General features: G+C 47.7%; 2 protein-coding genes across 4 annotated transcripts in view; one reads left to right on the plus strand and one right to left on the minus strand.

Annotated features, from left to right (window-relative positions):
- The window catches only part of kbtbd3 (kelch repeat and BTB (POZ) domain containing 3), a 282,090-nt gene that overhangs the window by 113,401 nt on the left and 150,449 nt on the right, over positions 1–18,240 (plus strand). The window lies entirely within an intron of this gene.
- sln (sarcolipin) lies at positions 7,748–11,835 on the minus strand. 2 transcript variants are annotated; one of them, XM_072476768.1, is made up of 2 exons: positions 11,691–11,835; positions 7,748–9,034 (listed from the first exon to the last, which is right to left on the minus strand). In XM_072476768.1, the coding sequence occupies exon 2, from the start codon at positions 8,902–8,904 to the stop codon at positions 8,809–8,811; it is 96 nt and encodes a 31-aa protein (XP_072332869.1). In that variant the 5' UTR covers positions 8,905–9,034; positions 11,691–11,835; the 3' UTR covers positions 7,748–8,808. The 2 variants fall into 2 exon arrangements, with proteins under 2 accessions (XP_072332869.1, XP_072332868.1); XM_072476767.1 differs by having other exon boundaries at positions 7,748–9,110.

Genomic DNA, 18,240 nt, shown 5'->3' on the forward strand with positions numbered 1-18,240 from the left:
CGGCGACAGACACAGTGAACAGCCCAACTCAACACCCGAGACACAGTGAACAGCCCAACTCAACACCCGTGACACAGTGAACAGCCCAACTCAACACCCGAGACACAGTGAACAGCCCAACCCAAACCCGGCGACAGACACAGTGAACAGCCCAACTCAACCCGGACACAAACACAGTGAATAGCCCAACTCAACACCCGAGACACAGTGAACAGCCCAGCTCAAAACCCAAGGCAAACACAGTGAACAGCCCAACTCAACACCCGAGACACAGTGAACAGCCCAACCCAAACCCGGCGACAGACACAATGAACAGCCCAGCTCCACCCCAGAGACAGACACAGTGAACAGCCCAGCTCAACAACCGAGACAGACACAGTGAACAGCCCAACTCAACACGCGGGACGCAGTGAACAGCCCAACTCAACACCCGAGACACAGTGAACAGCCCAACCCAACACCCGGGACAGACACAGTGAACAGCCCAACTCAACATTCGAGACACTGTGAACAACCCAGCTCAACACCCGGGACAGACATAGTGAACAGCCCAACTCAACACCCGAGACATATACAGTGAACAGCCCAACCCAACCCCTGAGACAGACACAGTGAACAGCCCAACTCAGCCCCTGAGACAGACACTGAGAACAGCCCAGCGCAACACTCGCGACAGACATAGTGAACAGCCCAACTCAACACCCGAGACATATACAGTGAACAGCCCAACTCAACCCCGGAGACAGACACAGTGAACAGCCCAACTCAACACCCGAGACATATACAGTGAACAGCCCAACTCAACCCCGGAGACAGACACAGTGAACAGCCCAACTCAACACCCGAGACACAGTGAACTGCCCAACTCAACACCCGAGACATACACAGTGAACAGCCCAACTCAACCGCAGAGACAGAGCAGTGAACAGCCCAACTCAACCCCTGAGACAGACACAGTGAACAGCCCAACTCAACACCCGAGACAGACACAGTGAACAGCCCAGCTCAACACCCGAGACACACACAGTGAACAGCCCAACTCAACCGCAGAGACAGAGCAGTGAACAGCCCAACTCAATCCCGGAGACAGACACAGTGAACAGCCCAACTCAACCCCTGAGACAGACACAGTGAACAGCCCAACTCAACACCCGAGACAGACACAGTGAACAGCCCAGCTCAACACCTGAGACAGACACAGTGAACCGCCCAACTCAACCCCTTAGACAGACACAGTGAACAGCCCAACTCAACACCCGAGACAGACACAGTGAACAGCCCAGCTCAACACCCGAGGCAGACACAGTGAACAGCCCAGCTCAACACCCGAGCAGTCACAATGAACAGCCCAGCTCCACCCCAGAGACAGACACAGTAAACAGCCCAACTCAACCTCTGACACAGACACAGTGAACAGCCCAGCTCAACAACCGAGTCAGACACAGTGAACAGCCCAACTCAACACCCGGGACGCAGTGAACAGCCCAACTCAACACCCGAACACAGTGAACAGCCCAACTCAACATTCGAGACACTGTGAACAACCCAGCTGAACACCCGAGACAGACACAGTGAACAGCCCAACTCAACACCCGAACACAGTGAACAGCCCAACTCAACATTCGAGACACTGTGAACAACCCAGCTGAACACCAGAGACAGACACAGTGAATATCCCAACTCAACCTCTGACACAGACACAGTGAACAGCCCAACTCAACCTCTGACACAGACACAGTGAACAGCCCAGCTCAACAACCGAGTCAGACACAGTGAACAGCCCAACTCAACACCCGGGACGCAGTGAACAGCCCAACTCAACACCCGAACACAGTGAACAGCCCAACTCAACATTCGAGACACTGTGAACAACCCAGCTGAACACCCGGGACAGACATAGTGAACAGCCCAACTCAACACCCGAGACAGATACAGTGAACAGCCCAACCCAACCCCTGAGACAGACACAGTGAACAGCCCAACTCAGCCCCTGAGACAGACACAGTGAACAGCCCAACTCAACCCCGGAGACAGACACAGTGAACAGGCCAACTGAACACCCGAGACACAGTGAACAGCCCAACCCAACACCCGAGACATACACAGTGAACAGTCCAACTCAACACCCGAGACACAGTGAACAGCCCAACTCAACACCCGAGACACTTTGAACAGCCCAACTCAGCCCCTGCAGCACACGCAGTGAACAGCCCAGCTCAACACCCGCGACAGACATAGTGAACAGCCCAACTCAACACCCGAGACAGACACAGTGAACAGCCCAACTCAACCCCTGAGACAGACACAGTGAACAGCCCAACCCAACACTCGCGACAGACACAGTGAACTGCCCAACTCAGCCCCGAGACAGACACATTGAACAGCCCAACTCAACACCCGAGACAGACACAGTGAACAGCCCAACTCAACACCCGAGACACAGTGAACAGCCCAACTCAACACCCGAGACATACACAGTGAACAGTCCAACTCAACACCCGAGATACAGTGAACAGCCCAACTCAACACCCGAGACACAGTGAACAGCCCAACACAACACCCGAGACACAGTGAACTGCCCAACTCAACACCCGAGACACAATGAACAGCCCAACTCAGCCCCTGAGACACACGCAGTGAACAGCCGAACTCAACACCCGAGACAGACACAGTGAACAGCCCAGCTCAACACCCGAGACACACACAGTGAACAGCCCAACTCAACCCCAGAGACAGAGCAGTGAACAGCCCAACTCAATCCCGGAGACAGACACAGTGAACAGCCCAACTCAACACCCGAGACATATACAGTGAACAGCCCAACGCAAACCCTGAGACAGACACAGTGAACAGCCCAACTCACCCCCTGACACAGACACAGTGAACAGCCCAATCCAACACTCGCGACAGACACAGTGAACAGCCCAATTCAACCCCGGAGACAGACACATTGAACAGCCCAACTCAACACCCGAGACACAGTGAACAGCCCAACCCAACACCCGGGACAGACACAGTGAACAGCCCAACTCAACACTCGAGACACAATGAACAGCCCAGCTCAACACCCGGGACAGACATAGTGAACAGCCCAACTCAACACCCGAGACATATACAGTGAACAGCCGACTCAACATCCGAGACAGACATAGTGAACAGCCTAACTCAACCCCTGAGACAGACACAGTGAACAGCCCAACTCAACACCCGAACAGACTCAGTGAACAGCCCAACTCAACACCCGAGACAGACACAGTGTACAGCCCAACTCAACACCCGAGACAGACACAGTGAACAGCCGAATCAACACCCGAGACAGACACAGTGAACAGCCTAACTCAACACCCGGGACACAGTGAACAGCCCAACTCAACACCCGAGACATATACAGTGAACAGCCCAACGCAAACCCTGAGACAGACACAGTGAACAGCCCAACTCACCCCCTGACACAGACACAGTGAACAGCCCAACCCAACACTCGCGACAGACACAGTGAACAGCCCAATTCAACCCCGGAGACAGACACAGTGAACAGCCCAACTCAACACCCGAGACACAGTGAACAGCCCAACCCAACACCCGAGACAGACACAGTGAACAGCACAACTCAACACTCGAGACACAATGAACAGCCCAGCTCAACACCCGGGACAGACATAGTGAACAGCCCAACTCAACACCCGAGACATAGACAGTGAACAGCCGACTCAACATCCGAGACAGACACAGTGAACAGCCTAACTCAACCCCTGAGACAGACACAGTGAACAGCCCAACTCAACACCCGAACAGACTCAGTGAACAGCCCAACTCAACACCCGAGACAGACACAGTGTACAGCCCAACTCAACACCCGAGACAGACACAGTGAACAGCCGACTCAACACCCGAGACAGACACAGTGAACAGCCTAACTCAACACCCGGGACACAGTGAACAGCCCAACTCAACACTCGAGACTCAGTGAACAGCTCAACTCAACACCCGGGACAGACATAGTGAACAGCCCAACTCAACATCCGAGACAGATACAGTGAACAGCCCAACTCAACCCCTGAGACAGACACAGGGAACAGCCCAACACAACCCCTGAGACAGACACAGTGAACAGCCCAACCCAACACTCGCGACACAGTGAACAGCCCAACTCAACCCCGGAGACAGACACAGTGAACAGCCCAACTCAACACCCGAGACACAGTGAACAGTCCAATTCAACACCCGAGACATACACAGTGAACAGTCCAACTCAACACACGAGACACAGTGAACAGCCCAACTCAACCCCTGAGACAGACACAATGAACAACCAAACTCAACCCCTGAGACAGACACAGTGAACAGCCCAACCCAACACTCGCGACCCAGTGAACAGCCCAACTCAACCCCAGAGACAGACACAGTGAACGGCCCAACTCAACACCTGAGACACAGTGAACAGTCCAATTCGATACCCGAGACATACACAGTGAACAGTCCAACTCAACACCCGAGACACAGTGAACAGCCCAACTCAACACCCGAGACACAGTGAACAGCCCAACTCAACCCCTGAGACAGACACAGGGAACAGCCCAACTCAACCCCTGAGACAGACACAGTGAACAGCCCAACCCAACACTCGCGACACAGTGAACAGCCCAACTCAACCCCGAAGACAGACACAGTGAACAGCCCAACTCAACACCCGAGACACAGTGAACAGTCCAATTCAACACCCGAGACAGACACAGTGAACAGCCCAACTCAACACCCGAGACAGACACAGTGAACAACACATCTCAACACCCGAGACAGACACAGTGAACAGCACAGCTCAACACCTGAGACACAGTGAACAGCCCAACTCAACACCCAAGGCAAACACAGTGAACAGCCCAACTGAACACCCGAGACACAGTGAACAGCCCAACTCAACACCCGAGACACAGTGAACAGCCCAGCTCAACACCCGAGACACAGTGAACAGCCCAACCCAAACCCGGCGACAGACACAGTGAACAGCCCAACTCAACCCCTGAGACAGACACAGTGAACAGCACAGCTCAACACCCGAAACACAGTGAACAGCCCAACTCAACACCCAAGACAAACACAGTGAACAGCCCAACTCAACACCCGAGACACAGTGAACAGCCCAACTCAACACCCGAGACACAGTGAACAGCCCAGCTCAACACCCAAGACAAACACAGTGAACAGCCCAACTCAACACCCGAGACACAGTGAACAGCCCAACTCAACACCCGAGACACAGTGAACAGCCCAGCTCAACACCCGAGACAGACACAGTGAACAGCCCAACTCAACCCGGAGACAGACACAGTGAACAACACAGCTCAACACCCGAAACACAGTGAACAGCCCAACTCAACCCCTGAGACAGACACAGTGAACAGCCCAACTCAACCCGGAGACAGACACAGTGAACAGCCCAACTCAACACCCGAGACAGACACAGTGAACAGCCCAGCTCAACAACCGAGACAGACACAGTGAACAGCCCAACTCAACACCCGGGACGCAGTGAACAGCCCAACTCAACACCCGGGTCACAGTGAACAGCCCAACCCAACACCCGAGACAGACACAGTGAACAGCCCAAGTCAACATTCGAGACACAGTGAACAACCCAGCTCAACACCCGGGACAGACATAGTGAACAGCCCAACTCAACACCCGAGACATATACAGTGAACAGCCCAACCCAACCCCTGAGACAGACACAGTGAACAGCCCAACTCAACACCCGAGACACAGTGAACAGCCCAACTCAACCCCGGAGACAGACACAGTGAACAGCCCAACTCAACCCCGGAGACAGACACAGTGAACAGCCCAACCCAACCCCTGAGACAGACACAGTGAACAGCCCAACTCAATCCCTGAGACAGACACAGTGAACAGCCCAACCCAACACTCGCGACAGACACAGTGAACAGCCCAACTCAACACCCGAGACACAGTGAACAGCCCAACTCAACACCCGAGACATACACAGTGAACAGCCCAACCCAACACTCGCGACAGACACAGTGAACAGCCCAACTCAACACCCGAGACACAGTGAACAGCCCAACTCAACACCCGAGACATACACAGTGAACAGCCCAACCCAACACTCGCGACAGACACAGTGAACAGTCCAACTCAACACCCGAGACACAGTGAACTGCCCAACTCAACACCCGAGACACAATGAACAGCCCAACTCAGCCCCTGCGACACACGCAGTGAACAGCCGAACTCAACACCCGAGACAGACACAGTGAACAGCCCAGCTCAACACCCGAGACACACACAGTGAACAGCCCAACTCAACCCCAGAGACAGAGCAGTGAACAGCCCAACTCAATCCCGGAGACAGACACAGTGAACAGCCCAACTGAACCCCTGAGACAGACACAGTGAACAGCCCAGCTCAACACCCGAGACAGACACAGTGAACCGCCCAACTCAACCCCTTAGACAGACACAGTGAATAGCCCAACTCAACCCCTGAGACAGACACAGTGAACAGCCCAGCTCAACACCCGAGACAGACACAGTGAACAGCCCAGCTCAACACCCGAGACAGATACAGTGAACAGTCCAACCTAACCCCGGAGACAGACACCGTGAACAGCCCAGCTCAACACCTGAGACAGACACAGTGAACAGCCCAACTCGACACCCGAAACACAGTGAACAGCCCAACTCAACACCCGAGACAGACACAGTGAAAAGCCCAACTCAACACCCGAGACACATTGAACAGCCCAACTCAACACCCGAGACACAGTGAACAGCCCAGCTACACACCCGAGACAGATACAGTGAACAGCCCAACTCAACCCCTGAGACAGACGCAGTGAACAGCCCAACTCAACCACGGAGACAGACACAGTGAACAGCCCAGCTCAACCCCTGAGACACACACAGTGAACAGCCCAACTCAACACCCGAGACACAGTGAACAGCCCAACTCAACACCCGAGACACAGTGAACAGCCCAACTCAACACCCGAGACACAATGAACTGCCCAACTCAACCCCTGAGACAGACACAGTGAACAGCCCAACTCAACACCCGGACACAGTGAACAGCCCAACTGAACACCCGAGACACAGTGAACAGTCAAACTCAACACCCGAGACACAGTGGACAGCCCAACCCAACCCCTGAGACAGACACAGTGAACAGCCCAACTCAACACTCGAGGCACCCACTGTGTACAACCTCACGATACACCCTCACCAGTGGTCTAACACTGGCACCGCTGAGGAACCCGTGCAGCGCTGTTCCAGATAGACTCAAATGTTGCACTCACCTCAAAGTCGCAAGTGAAGCAATGGCGGGCAGCTGCTCGCTACTTGCATCTGGTCATTATTTAGACTTGTCTAATTTCCCGCCAGCATGGCATGTCTTTGAAACGGGGAACATGATTTCGGCGAGTTGTGTTTTTAATGAGTATTTATGACCGGCTAATGCATGGAATTGCTATGTGGATAAACAGGAAAGCTGACCCACCACCATCCCACCATGAAAATGACGAGGGGCAAATCTGACTCAGCATTACGCTTGTGGGAATCTGACTTTAGCCATGCTCCAAATTTACTGCTCCTGCACACCTCAAAACCAGCTGGTGGTGGGCCTGGAAAATTCCGCCCATTATTTAAAGTACAAGGTGGTTGTACTTCGTATATATACTGGTGTGGGTAGTTCTTGTGTAGCAGTGATCAAAGCAACCTGAGAAATATGAAAAAAGTTTGGATATACATTTAATTAAAATAAAATGATACATGAGGGAACCTTTAACCTGCTGAAAAATAATTTGAATATACCTTTGAGATCCATATGTTGATGGCTAAGGATTAATACTGTGATACTTGTACAGTACATCTTATACATGATTTTGTACCTCAAACAATATTATAAGACACATCTATAGTGAAGATAATCAATAATCATTCATTTCAAGAGTGGGCATGATAAAGAATAAAAGATTAAAAGATTGAAATCCGACTGTTCATTACACAGAATTGACTGTGAACAGTATGAATTCAGTGATGCTACTATATTAATTTTCATTGACCATTTTAATCACATTTTTCTTTCAAATGTCAGTGGCAAGTGCCGTTCGACAAACAAAGCCAAATATGTCCCATCTCATAATACTGCAAATATTAAAACAGGTCATTGTATGTACTAAAGGGCATGTGTCATCCTGCATTTCGGTATTTTAAACCAGAAAATTGAGACCCCTAAGTGAAGGAGCAGAATGATATTGCTCAGCAACACCAGGATTGACGAGGATAATAGAGAAGAGAGATAAATCAAAATAAGTGTTTCTTGTTTTCTTCCTGTTTGGTTTGTTTTTTAAGCCTGCTTGAAAATATGATGACATCCTTGATGGGAAGCATCATTGCCAACTTGTTGTCTCATGCAAGTGTAAGGATGGTCAGAATCTACTGGGTTGTAGTCCATTGCTTCTAACCACTCTGGCTGTATGCAGCATTACAAGGTCAATAATGTGAAATACCTTCTCTTTGCAGGCACTTTTACTCATGTTCATATCCCCAGACCATGAAAGGGGTGACACATGCCCTTTCAAGTACACTACGGAGGATAAAAATAGGGCATTTGACAAAAAGATGAAATGTGCAAAGAACCAGAATTCAAACAACAATTGCACAGAAAAATCATCTGCATGCACCCACTAGCCACTAAATAGCTTCCTCAGAGATCAAGCAAAAGAACAACAGGAGCCACGATAGACTGGCCCAATTTATTGTAAGAGCTAATTTTACATAGAGGACAGTCTCTCACTCCTGATAGGATTTAACAAGAAGCCACATAAGTAGCACAGTCATCAAAACCACCATAAAGTTCAAGAAGAGCTCTTGTGTAGATTTATCCATGGCTATAGAGTGTTGAGGAGCAGGATGATGCAACTAGTTCCACAGGAATAGACCACTTCAGATGAGTCAGCACGTCAAATAACAGCAGGCTGAACTGCACTTCAATTCACTCCTCAAACCTTTAGGTTGTCTGAAATAAAGGTTACACAAATCCTTCCTGTTAGTGTAGATGTTTTCCGTCGAACTTTCCAAACAGCTCTCAACAACTAACACGGTAAAAAGGAATAAAATGGCATCAGAAACATATTAACTCCTGACCTGCCCTGTTAAGTATAATTTATTTTATGTTCAAATTGTGCATTGCAGTTGACTGAGAGGTATAGCGCATCACTGTACATATCTTTTGTTTCTGAGACCGCAATTCAAATCCAACCCGTACTATGAGATGTTAGCCTCAGAATCTTTAATTGATTCCAAGGAGTTTAACTGAAATGACCTTGGACAGCTCCCAGTGTACATGGGACCACTGCAGATAACTAACCATACATACCCTGCAGTGAGCTGAAAATCTTACTGAGCAGCTTTATGAATCAAAAGTGTAGAAAGAATGAAAACAAAAATCACTCTTCATGTTGGTCGTCAGAAGCTGGAATCACTAGGAATTGTCAGGATGCAATAAACTCTACTCAGTGCAGGGAGGTTTGCTCTGCTTCATGTTATGCCACACCTGGAGCTGTTCAATACCGACACACGGTGGCACTGTGGTTAGCACTGCTGCCTTACCGCGCAAGGGACCCGGGTTCAATTCCGGCCTTGGTGACTGTGTGGTGTTTGTACTTCCTTTCTGTGTCTGCGGGAGTTTCCTCTGGGTGTTCCGGTTTCCTCCCACAGATTAGGTGGATTGGCCACGCTAAATTGTCCTTTAGTGTCGAAAGATGTGTGGGTTAGGTGGGGTGACGGGGTTAGGGTGGGGATGTGAACAGGTTAGGGTGCTCTTTCAGAGGGTTGGTGCAGACCCGATGGGCCAAATGGCCTCCTTCTGCTCAGTAAGGATCTTGTGGTTCTATGGACATTAAGTTAGCAAAATGATTTTTTAAAAACTTTATTTCCCCCTCACCTTGAGTAACAAAAAACATATTTTAAAAAGTGCATAATGCAACTTTACTAAAGGCAGGAAAAGACAGGAATTAGCCAGCAATGAAATTAGTTTTAAAAAAATAAATATAGAATATGCAATTCTTTTTTCCCGATTAAGGAGCAATTTAGCGTAGCCAATCCACCTACCCTGCACATATTTGGGTTGTGGGGGTGAGATCCACACAGACACGGGGAGAAAGTGCAAACTCCACACGGATAGTGACCTGGGGCAGGGATCGACCCGGTGTCCTCGGCGCCGCGAGGTGGCAGTGCTAACCACTGTGCCGCACCCTGCATGGAAATAAGTTTAACAGTTGTGCAATGAATATGCTTATATTAATTTGTAATCTGAGTACAATATTTGGCAACCACAGCCTGAGGACAGTACAGAAACCTCTTAAGATCAAACTGATTTTTAATATTAAGCTTCATTCTATTAAGGGATGAATTTAATGAATCAAACTGAAAACCTGTCTGTTGCATCTGAAGTATTTTCCAAAACAGCCAAGCAAAAAACATAATATAACCAACTTTGGCGAGTTTATTCTATGTACTTCTGGAGTGCACTCCACAGCTGTGAAGTGTTATACTATCAGGTTACAAAGAAGTTTGATTTATGCTTTGAATTAACACCGCTGCTCTCAACATATGTGACAAGGGATATTGAAACATTTGACCAGCCATGGTCTAAAAATATACATTGGGATTTAACACTAACTGATCTAGTACTAACTCAATTTGTTTATTTTAAACATTCAAAATTCTTAGCAAGATGTTTAGGAAATTAAACAGGGAAAATTAACAATACTAAGTAATTTTAAGAGCAGTATTTATTTTGTCTGTTTAGGGACATATGTGTTCATACTATTTATAGATAAGATTCATATTATTTCAAGAAACTAAATACGATTGCATCGCTCAAGCACAAAATCTCAAACTTTTGTTGAAGTGGGACAGAGATGTGAAATTTGGCCATTTGCATTTCATTGAATATTTTTGTAATACATTGGCATCAAGAAGCTTTACACTTCCTTTTTGGTGTGGAGTGCATTTAATCATTTTAGAGCTACATCTGAGCATTTGAGGACTGGACACCCTTAGACAAAGTCCAAAATATTCTTAAAGTCCATTTCACGATGAATACTATAAAAGAGAATTAGCGATGCCTATTGGAGTGCAATGCATGGTTACAATATTCTAACAGCAAACTAAAAAAGTAACTTTCTCCTGAAAGGATAAATTATAGAGAATATAATGTGATATTTTATTGATAGCATTTCAAGCCACTGAAAATAATACAATAACTGGAGAATAATTATACATTTAAATATATAATAAATTAGCAGTTAAACATCCTCATTATTTGTCGGTTTAACTAATTAATGTTTGTATTTAACTCCTAACTTTACAGTTCATTCTTCTTTGTTCTTCAAAAATTAATGTCTTAAAAGTGGAAAGAGATAAGTTCAGAAATCCCATTTTAAAAATGCATTTGAATGCTTGCCCACTTGTACCATAATCAAATTCCTTCCACTCAATGCAACATCAGTGGTTAGTTTAATTAATTCAGATAGTGCTTTAGTTGGTTGTTAAAGCGTTTGAAAAATTCAGGAAATAATTCTAAAATTTGGAAAGATTTACAAAGCTTGTAAAAAGCAACAGCTGTTACTTGCCATATTACTTCACAAACATGCAAGTTTATACTTTACCTTTGGAGCAAATTTATCTAAATGTTGCAGGTATTAATGCTTCTCCAGGTCAAGCAAGATAGCTCTGCCTCACTCACTGTCTTGTGCAGTCTGGGCAGCAGGTCTCTGAACAGGATCTAAAGTAGTCCAAGAGGGAGGACAGAACTACATTTTTGGCAATAAAAGCAATGATGTCACATGTGTAGCATGTCACGGAATGGATGGGCCCAAACGATTGGTGGGTTCTCCGAGTAATGTTTAATTAAAATGCTTGTTATATCTTAAAGAATCTGAACCACAAAGATGACATACTTTCATTGTAGAAAGAAATAATAGGAAATGGCAATGCAATTATTTTAATTCAATAATTGTGTAATTGTAATTAATTGTAATTCAAATAAACCTTCTATTTAATCAGTGGCGGCACGGTAGCACAGTGGGTAGCACTGTTGCTTCACAGCTCCAGGGTCCTAGGTTCAATTCCCGGCTTGGGTCACTGTCTCTGTGGAGTCTGCACGTTCTCCCTATGTCTGCGTGGGTTTCCTCTGGGTGCTCCGGTTTCCTCCCACAAGTCCCGAAAGGCATGCTGTTAGGTAAATTGGACATTCTAAATTCTCCCTCAGAGTGTACCCGAACAGGCGCCGGAATGTGCTGACGAGGGGCTTTTCACAGTAATTTCATTGCAGTGTAAATGTAAGCCTACTTGTGACAATAAAGATTATTATAAAAGATTATTGTTATTAATTTGCATGGAGGAACACCAGGTGGAATTTTCTTTTCCAAAGTACTGGCTCAGGCTTGAAATGCAGTGTGCAGCCCACCAGATGCACTTTTGCTTTTCCCGCCATATTTCCCAGCACTTTAGAAAAAAAGTGATGGTGATGGGTCCCATGCCCCGATACATCGGGCACCTTTATCTAAAAATAAAAACAAAGATGCCTCCCATGGACATGGAGAGTCCCCCCCCAAACTCACACAGGGAACCCCCTCTCCAAAACAAAACCCACAGGGATACCCCCATGGACACAGGGAATCCCCTGATTGAACCTCACCAGGGGAAACCCCACCCAGCATGCTGGGGGCAATGACAGGACTGTGCACGGAAATTGCCGGGCATGTCCCTCTTCTCCTTGGGGTTCTCTCCAGTAGGTTCACTTCACCTGGCTCACATTCCAAATGAGGAGGGATGATACAGCAAGGAAGCGTTAATGATATGGCAAAGTATTCAAATACGGTTCCTAACCTTCTGGGATGTGAACTTTGTTACATCAATAGCAATGGGTGGGCGATTGCATCACAAGATCTCACTGGCTAGAATCTCATCGTTGGCTTCTCGCAAGATTTTGCATCCAATTTGCCATTTACACCCACAGCAAACGGGGCTGCAAAATCCCGGCCATTATAAATGTCAAAATAAGATTTTTTTTCCATTGATTTATTTTCATGAATGAGTTTGCTCTTTTTTCAACTGCCTGATCTGTATATTTTGCAAGTGTTGATTGAGCAGGCAACCTGTGCCCAATCTGCCATGAGTGACTCTATAATTGGTTGCTAGTTAGAACTACAATAATTACTGCACATCTCTTCCCCCTTACTGAGAAATATTACGGTCTGCACTCCATGTCTGCTCACTTGGGGAGGCGGTAGCACAGTGGTATTGTCACTGGATTAGTAATCCAGAGACCAGGGTAATTCTCAGAGGACCAGGTTCAAATCCCACCACAGCAGATGGTGGAATTTAAGCTCAAGAAACATCTGGAATTAAAAGTCTAATGGTGACCGTGAAACCATTGTCGATTGTCGTAAAAACCCAACTGATTCATGAATGCCCGGGGATAGAGTGGGAGGCGTGGGCTTAAGTAGAGTGCTCTTTCCAAGGGTCGGTGCAGACTCGATAGGCTGAATGGCCTCCTTCTGCACTGCAGGGATTCTAGGTACTGCCCCCCCTCAGCTGATGAATCCGTACTCCTCCATGTTGAACACCATTTGGAGGAGGCACTGAGGGTGGAAAGGGCGCAGAATGTACTCTGGGTGGGGGACTTTAATGTCCATCACCAAGAGTGGCTCGGTAGTCCCACGACAGACCAAGCTTAGAATCACAACAACATTTGAAACCTTACTTTGTATTATAATATCCCAGACTAGATCTCAAATAACCAGCATGACAAATCAATGGAGGATTCCAAGAGGTCATGGTGAAATAGAGCTGGTGTGTTCCACATGTGAAGAGAAAAAGATTGGTGAAGACAAATGTCTTGCAGTCTGAAACAGAGCAATTTATAAGGTTGAACAAAGAATTGGCTGACCAACGAAATGCATACTTTGGTTCTGTCTTCACAAAGGAGGACACAAATAACGTACCAGAAATGTTGGGGAACACAGTGTTGGGTGAGAGGGAATGAGTGTCACGGTGACACAGTGGTTAGCACTGCTGCCTCAGCACCAGGGACCCAGGTTAGATTCCGACCTAAGGTAACTGTCTGTGTGGAGTTTGTACATTCTCTCCATGTCTGCGTGGGTTTCCTCCCACAGTCCAAAGATGTACAGGTTAGGTGGATTGGCAACGCTAAATTGCCGTTTAGGCTGGAATTGCAAGAATAGGGTGGGAAGTGGCCCTAGGTAGGATGGTCTTTCGAAGGGTTGATGCAGACTAGATGGGCCGAATGGCCTCCTTCTGCACTGTAGGGATTCTATTCTGTGAACTGAAGAAAATCTGTATTAGTTGAGAAATGGTGTTGGCGAAATTGATGGGATTGAAGGCTGATAATTCCCAGGGCCTGATAATCTACACCCCCGGGTAATTAAGGAAGTGGCCCGAGAAATAGTGGATGCATTGGTGTTCATCCTCCAAGATTCTACACACTCTGCAACAGTTCCTACAGATTGGTGGCTAATGTAACCCCACTACATAAAAAGGGAGGTAGAGAGAAAGCAGGGAATTATAGACCAGTTAGCCTGATGTCTGTAGTGGGGAAGAGTCTCGAGTCCATTATCAAAGACTTTATAGCAGAATATTTGTAAAACTGGTAGAATCGGATAGTTAGCATGGATTTACAAAAATGAAATCATGCTTGAAAAATCAACTGGAATTCTTTGAGGATGAATTGATGAGGGGGAACCAGTGGATGTGGTTTATTTGTACTTTAAGAAGGCTTTCGGCAAAGTCCCACATCAGAGATTAATTAGTATGTAAAATTAAAACACATGGGATTGGAGGTAGTGTATTGAGATGGATAGAAAACTCATTGGCAGACAGGAAACAAAGAATAAGAATAAACGGGTATTTTTCCGAATAGCAGATGATCAGTGTTTGTATATTTCTGAAATGCCTTAATTTCTACTTCCTGGCTGAATTGCCGAGCTGTACATGAAAGGGAGGGAGGCAGTCCCGAAACTGGGCTCTGAATTAGTTTGTAAGACCTCACGGATACGGGGCGGCACAGTGGTGCAGTGGTTATAATAATTATAATCTTTTTTTGCCACCAGTAGGCTTACATTACCATTGCAATGAAGTTACTGTGAAAAGGCCCAAGTCGCCACATTCCAGCACCTGTTCGGGTACACAGAGGGAGAATTCAGAATATCCAAATTACCTAACAAGTATGTCTTTCGGGACTTGAGGGGGGAAACCGGAGCACCCAGAGGAAAGCCACGCAGACACAAGTAGAACATGCAGACTCACAGACAGTGACTCAAGCCAGCAATCGAACCTGAGACCCTGGCGCTGTGAAGTCATAGTGCTAACCACTATGCTACCTTACTGTGGTAAACCACTGTTGCACCTGTATTAGGTGGTGTAAGGTAGGACCTGTACTACAGGTTCGCCGGTAGTCCCTGCCTGCTGGCTCCGCCCAGTAGGCGGAGTATAAATATGCGTGTCCTCCATTCAGCAGCCATTTCGCCAGCTGCTGTGGGAGGCCACACAGCTTAGAGCAATAAAGCCTCAGTTGTAACCAACTCTAGTATTTGTTCAATTGATCGTACCTCACGTACTACCTCATGGCGCCGTGTACCCGGGTTCGATCCCGGCCCTGTCACTGTCCGTGTAAAGTTTGCACATTCTCCCCGTGACTGCATTGGTCTCACCCCCATAACCCAATGATGTGCAGGGTAGGCTGATAGGCCACTCTAAATTGGAAAAATTGGGAAAAAATAATTGGGTACTCTAAATTTATTAAAGAAAAACATTTTTTTAAAAAGACCTCACGGATGGATGACAAAAGATAAAAGCGGATGTCAGTCCAATTAATAGCTGACAGGTATGGGAGCCGGCCAACAAAGGGTGGTGGGTGTGAGGGCCAGGAGCTGAAGCGCAGAGCCCCATATTTATTGGGACGGTAGCCCTCAGATCAAAGACACACACATACAGACAACTAGAATAGAGTTAAAGAACAGTTGATTTCAAGGAGAGGCTGCAGTTAAAGGAAGTGTGGCCCCCAGAAGTTTAGTGATGCCTCCCTGGGGGTGCTCCTCCAGGCAACTAGAGCCCAGAGAGAGGCATCTGCAATTGTCGGGAGGAGACAGTCAGCACACCTCACCAAATAGGCATAGCTGGGGGTCACAGAGAAAGTCAGGAGCTGTGTGGTGGTCAGATCAACATAGTTACAAAGTCGCAAGTGAATCAATGACCTGCTGAGGCCTGGCAAAGTTCTTAATACCAAGCTCTCAGCTTGTCACAAAAGACAATAATGAAATGTAAAAGGAAGTTGCCGATCCAGGCATCTGGCATGACCAAGCACCAATGCTCACAGTGAGACGTACAATACCCTCACAGCAGAGGTTCCTGGTCAGCCAGAGTTGATTTCTGCATTGCCTGAACTGAATGGTTGCTTGCAGCAAGTTGCCCAGTGGCGCAATGCTGGACATTGAAGCTGACACAGAATGATAAGCACAGCCGGGCTATGAGAGACAAGTGACACTGAGTATTTCTGAGTTTTCAGGATGTCATGATATTCAGGTAAACATCATGGTGCAAACATACATACATACTGATGGACAGATCAACGGACCAATCAACACACACACAACACCACAGCCAATCACAGGCAAGAGCATACACACTACAAAACAGGGAACACGACACTTCCCGGGGATTCCAGCAGGAGACAGCTCAGGGCACAGAGCTCACAGCAGGCCACTCAGACATTCACCATGTGCTGAGTGCCACGCCAAGATAGTGTTAGGGCTAGGTCCACAGATTCAAGGTTTATGATCGAAACTCAGTAACCAGTTAACCACTGTAAATATATGTTAATAATAAAACTGAGTTGTATCATTCGCAACCGTGTTGGTTCGTTTGTGTAGCAGAGTACCCAACACATCATAGTACCAGGATTGGAACCCGGTAACTGTGGGACCTACCTATGAATCCTCAGGAATCTGCCATCCTGCGCCATGGACACCGTCTGCACGCCGCAGCCGCTACAAGTCGCTGGAAACCTCGGCGTCAATTGGAAGCTGTTCAAACAGCGCTTCCAGCTCTTCTTGGAAGCCAATGAAAAGGAGAGCACTTCGGACACCAGAAAGATTGCTATCCTCCTCTCCACGGCAGGTCAACATGTCATCCATGTCTACAACTCCCTGGTGTTCGCGGAAGGTGAGGACAAGACCAAGTACAAGACGGTCCTTCTCAAACTCGACCAACACTTCAGCGTCGAGGTCAACGAGAGTTTCGAGAGGTATCTCTTCCAGCAGCGCCTGCAGGGTAAAGATGAGCCCTTTCAATCCTTCCTTACACACCTCCGTATCCTCGCGCATTCCTGCGGTTATGACACCACCTCCGATTCAATGATTCGGCACTAGATTGTTTTTGGGGTCACCTCGGGCACCCTACGCCAGCAGCTCCTAAAAATTAAAGGCCTCACCCTAGCCTCCGCAATCGAAGCCTGTGTCCTGCATGAAAACGCGACTAGCCGCTACTCCCAATTTCAAGTGGCCGAATCGGCGAGGCAGGCGTCCTACGTGGCCGGATCGGCGAGGCAGGTGTCCTACGAGGCCGAACGGGTCCAGGTGATCGAGTTCCTCCCGGCCCGCGGCCCGGACGATGGCGGCCATTTCGGCGCTTTCCGAGGCCTCCCGCGTTTGTGCACGCCAAAAAAGACGTCGACACAGAGGGACGTGATGCGCATGCGCGGTGGCGCAACGAACGCCATGACGTCACGACGTGCGGCAACTGCGGAGCCGCACATTTAAAGCGGCAATGTCCGGCAATAAACCGACAATGCCAGTGAGCCAGAGAAGACAGAGCCAGGAGTGAGACACAGCTAAGAGTGAGTTTGGGAATTTGAATCTAGGTGGGAATTGAATTAAATCAGTAAGGCAGCTCCTTTTAAATTTCAGGAGTTTAAATTAATTTAAATTCAGCTAGTATTGTGCAGTGTGGGTTAACAAGGGCTGCCCCACCCACTCACATAACTGGTTGGCAGTTAAGTGTCAGTCACTTAAATCTACCTTGATCTAAAAGCAGGTGGGGGAGGGGAGTCAATTCAGGACCGCTTAAAAAGAGCAACTTGTAAATTCACTCCCAGTGAGTTCTCCCAGTGAGCCAGAGAAGACAGAGCCAGGAGTGAGA

This window comes from Scyliorhinus torazame, chromosome 15 (assembly GCF_047496885.1).
Source record: "Scyliorhinus torazame isolate Kashiwa2021f chromosome 15, sScyTor2.1, whole genome shotgun sequence".
Classification (NCBI taxonomy): Eukaryota; Metazoa; Chordata; class Chondrichthyes; order Carcharhiniformes; family Scyliorhinidae; genus Scyliorhinus; species Scyliorhinus torazame.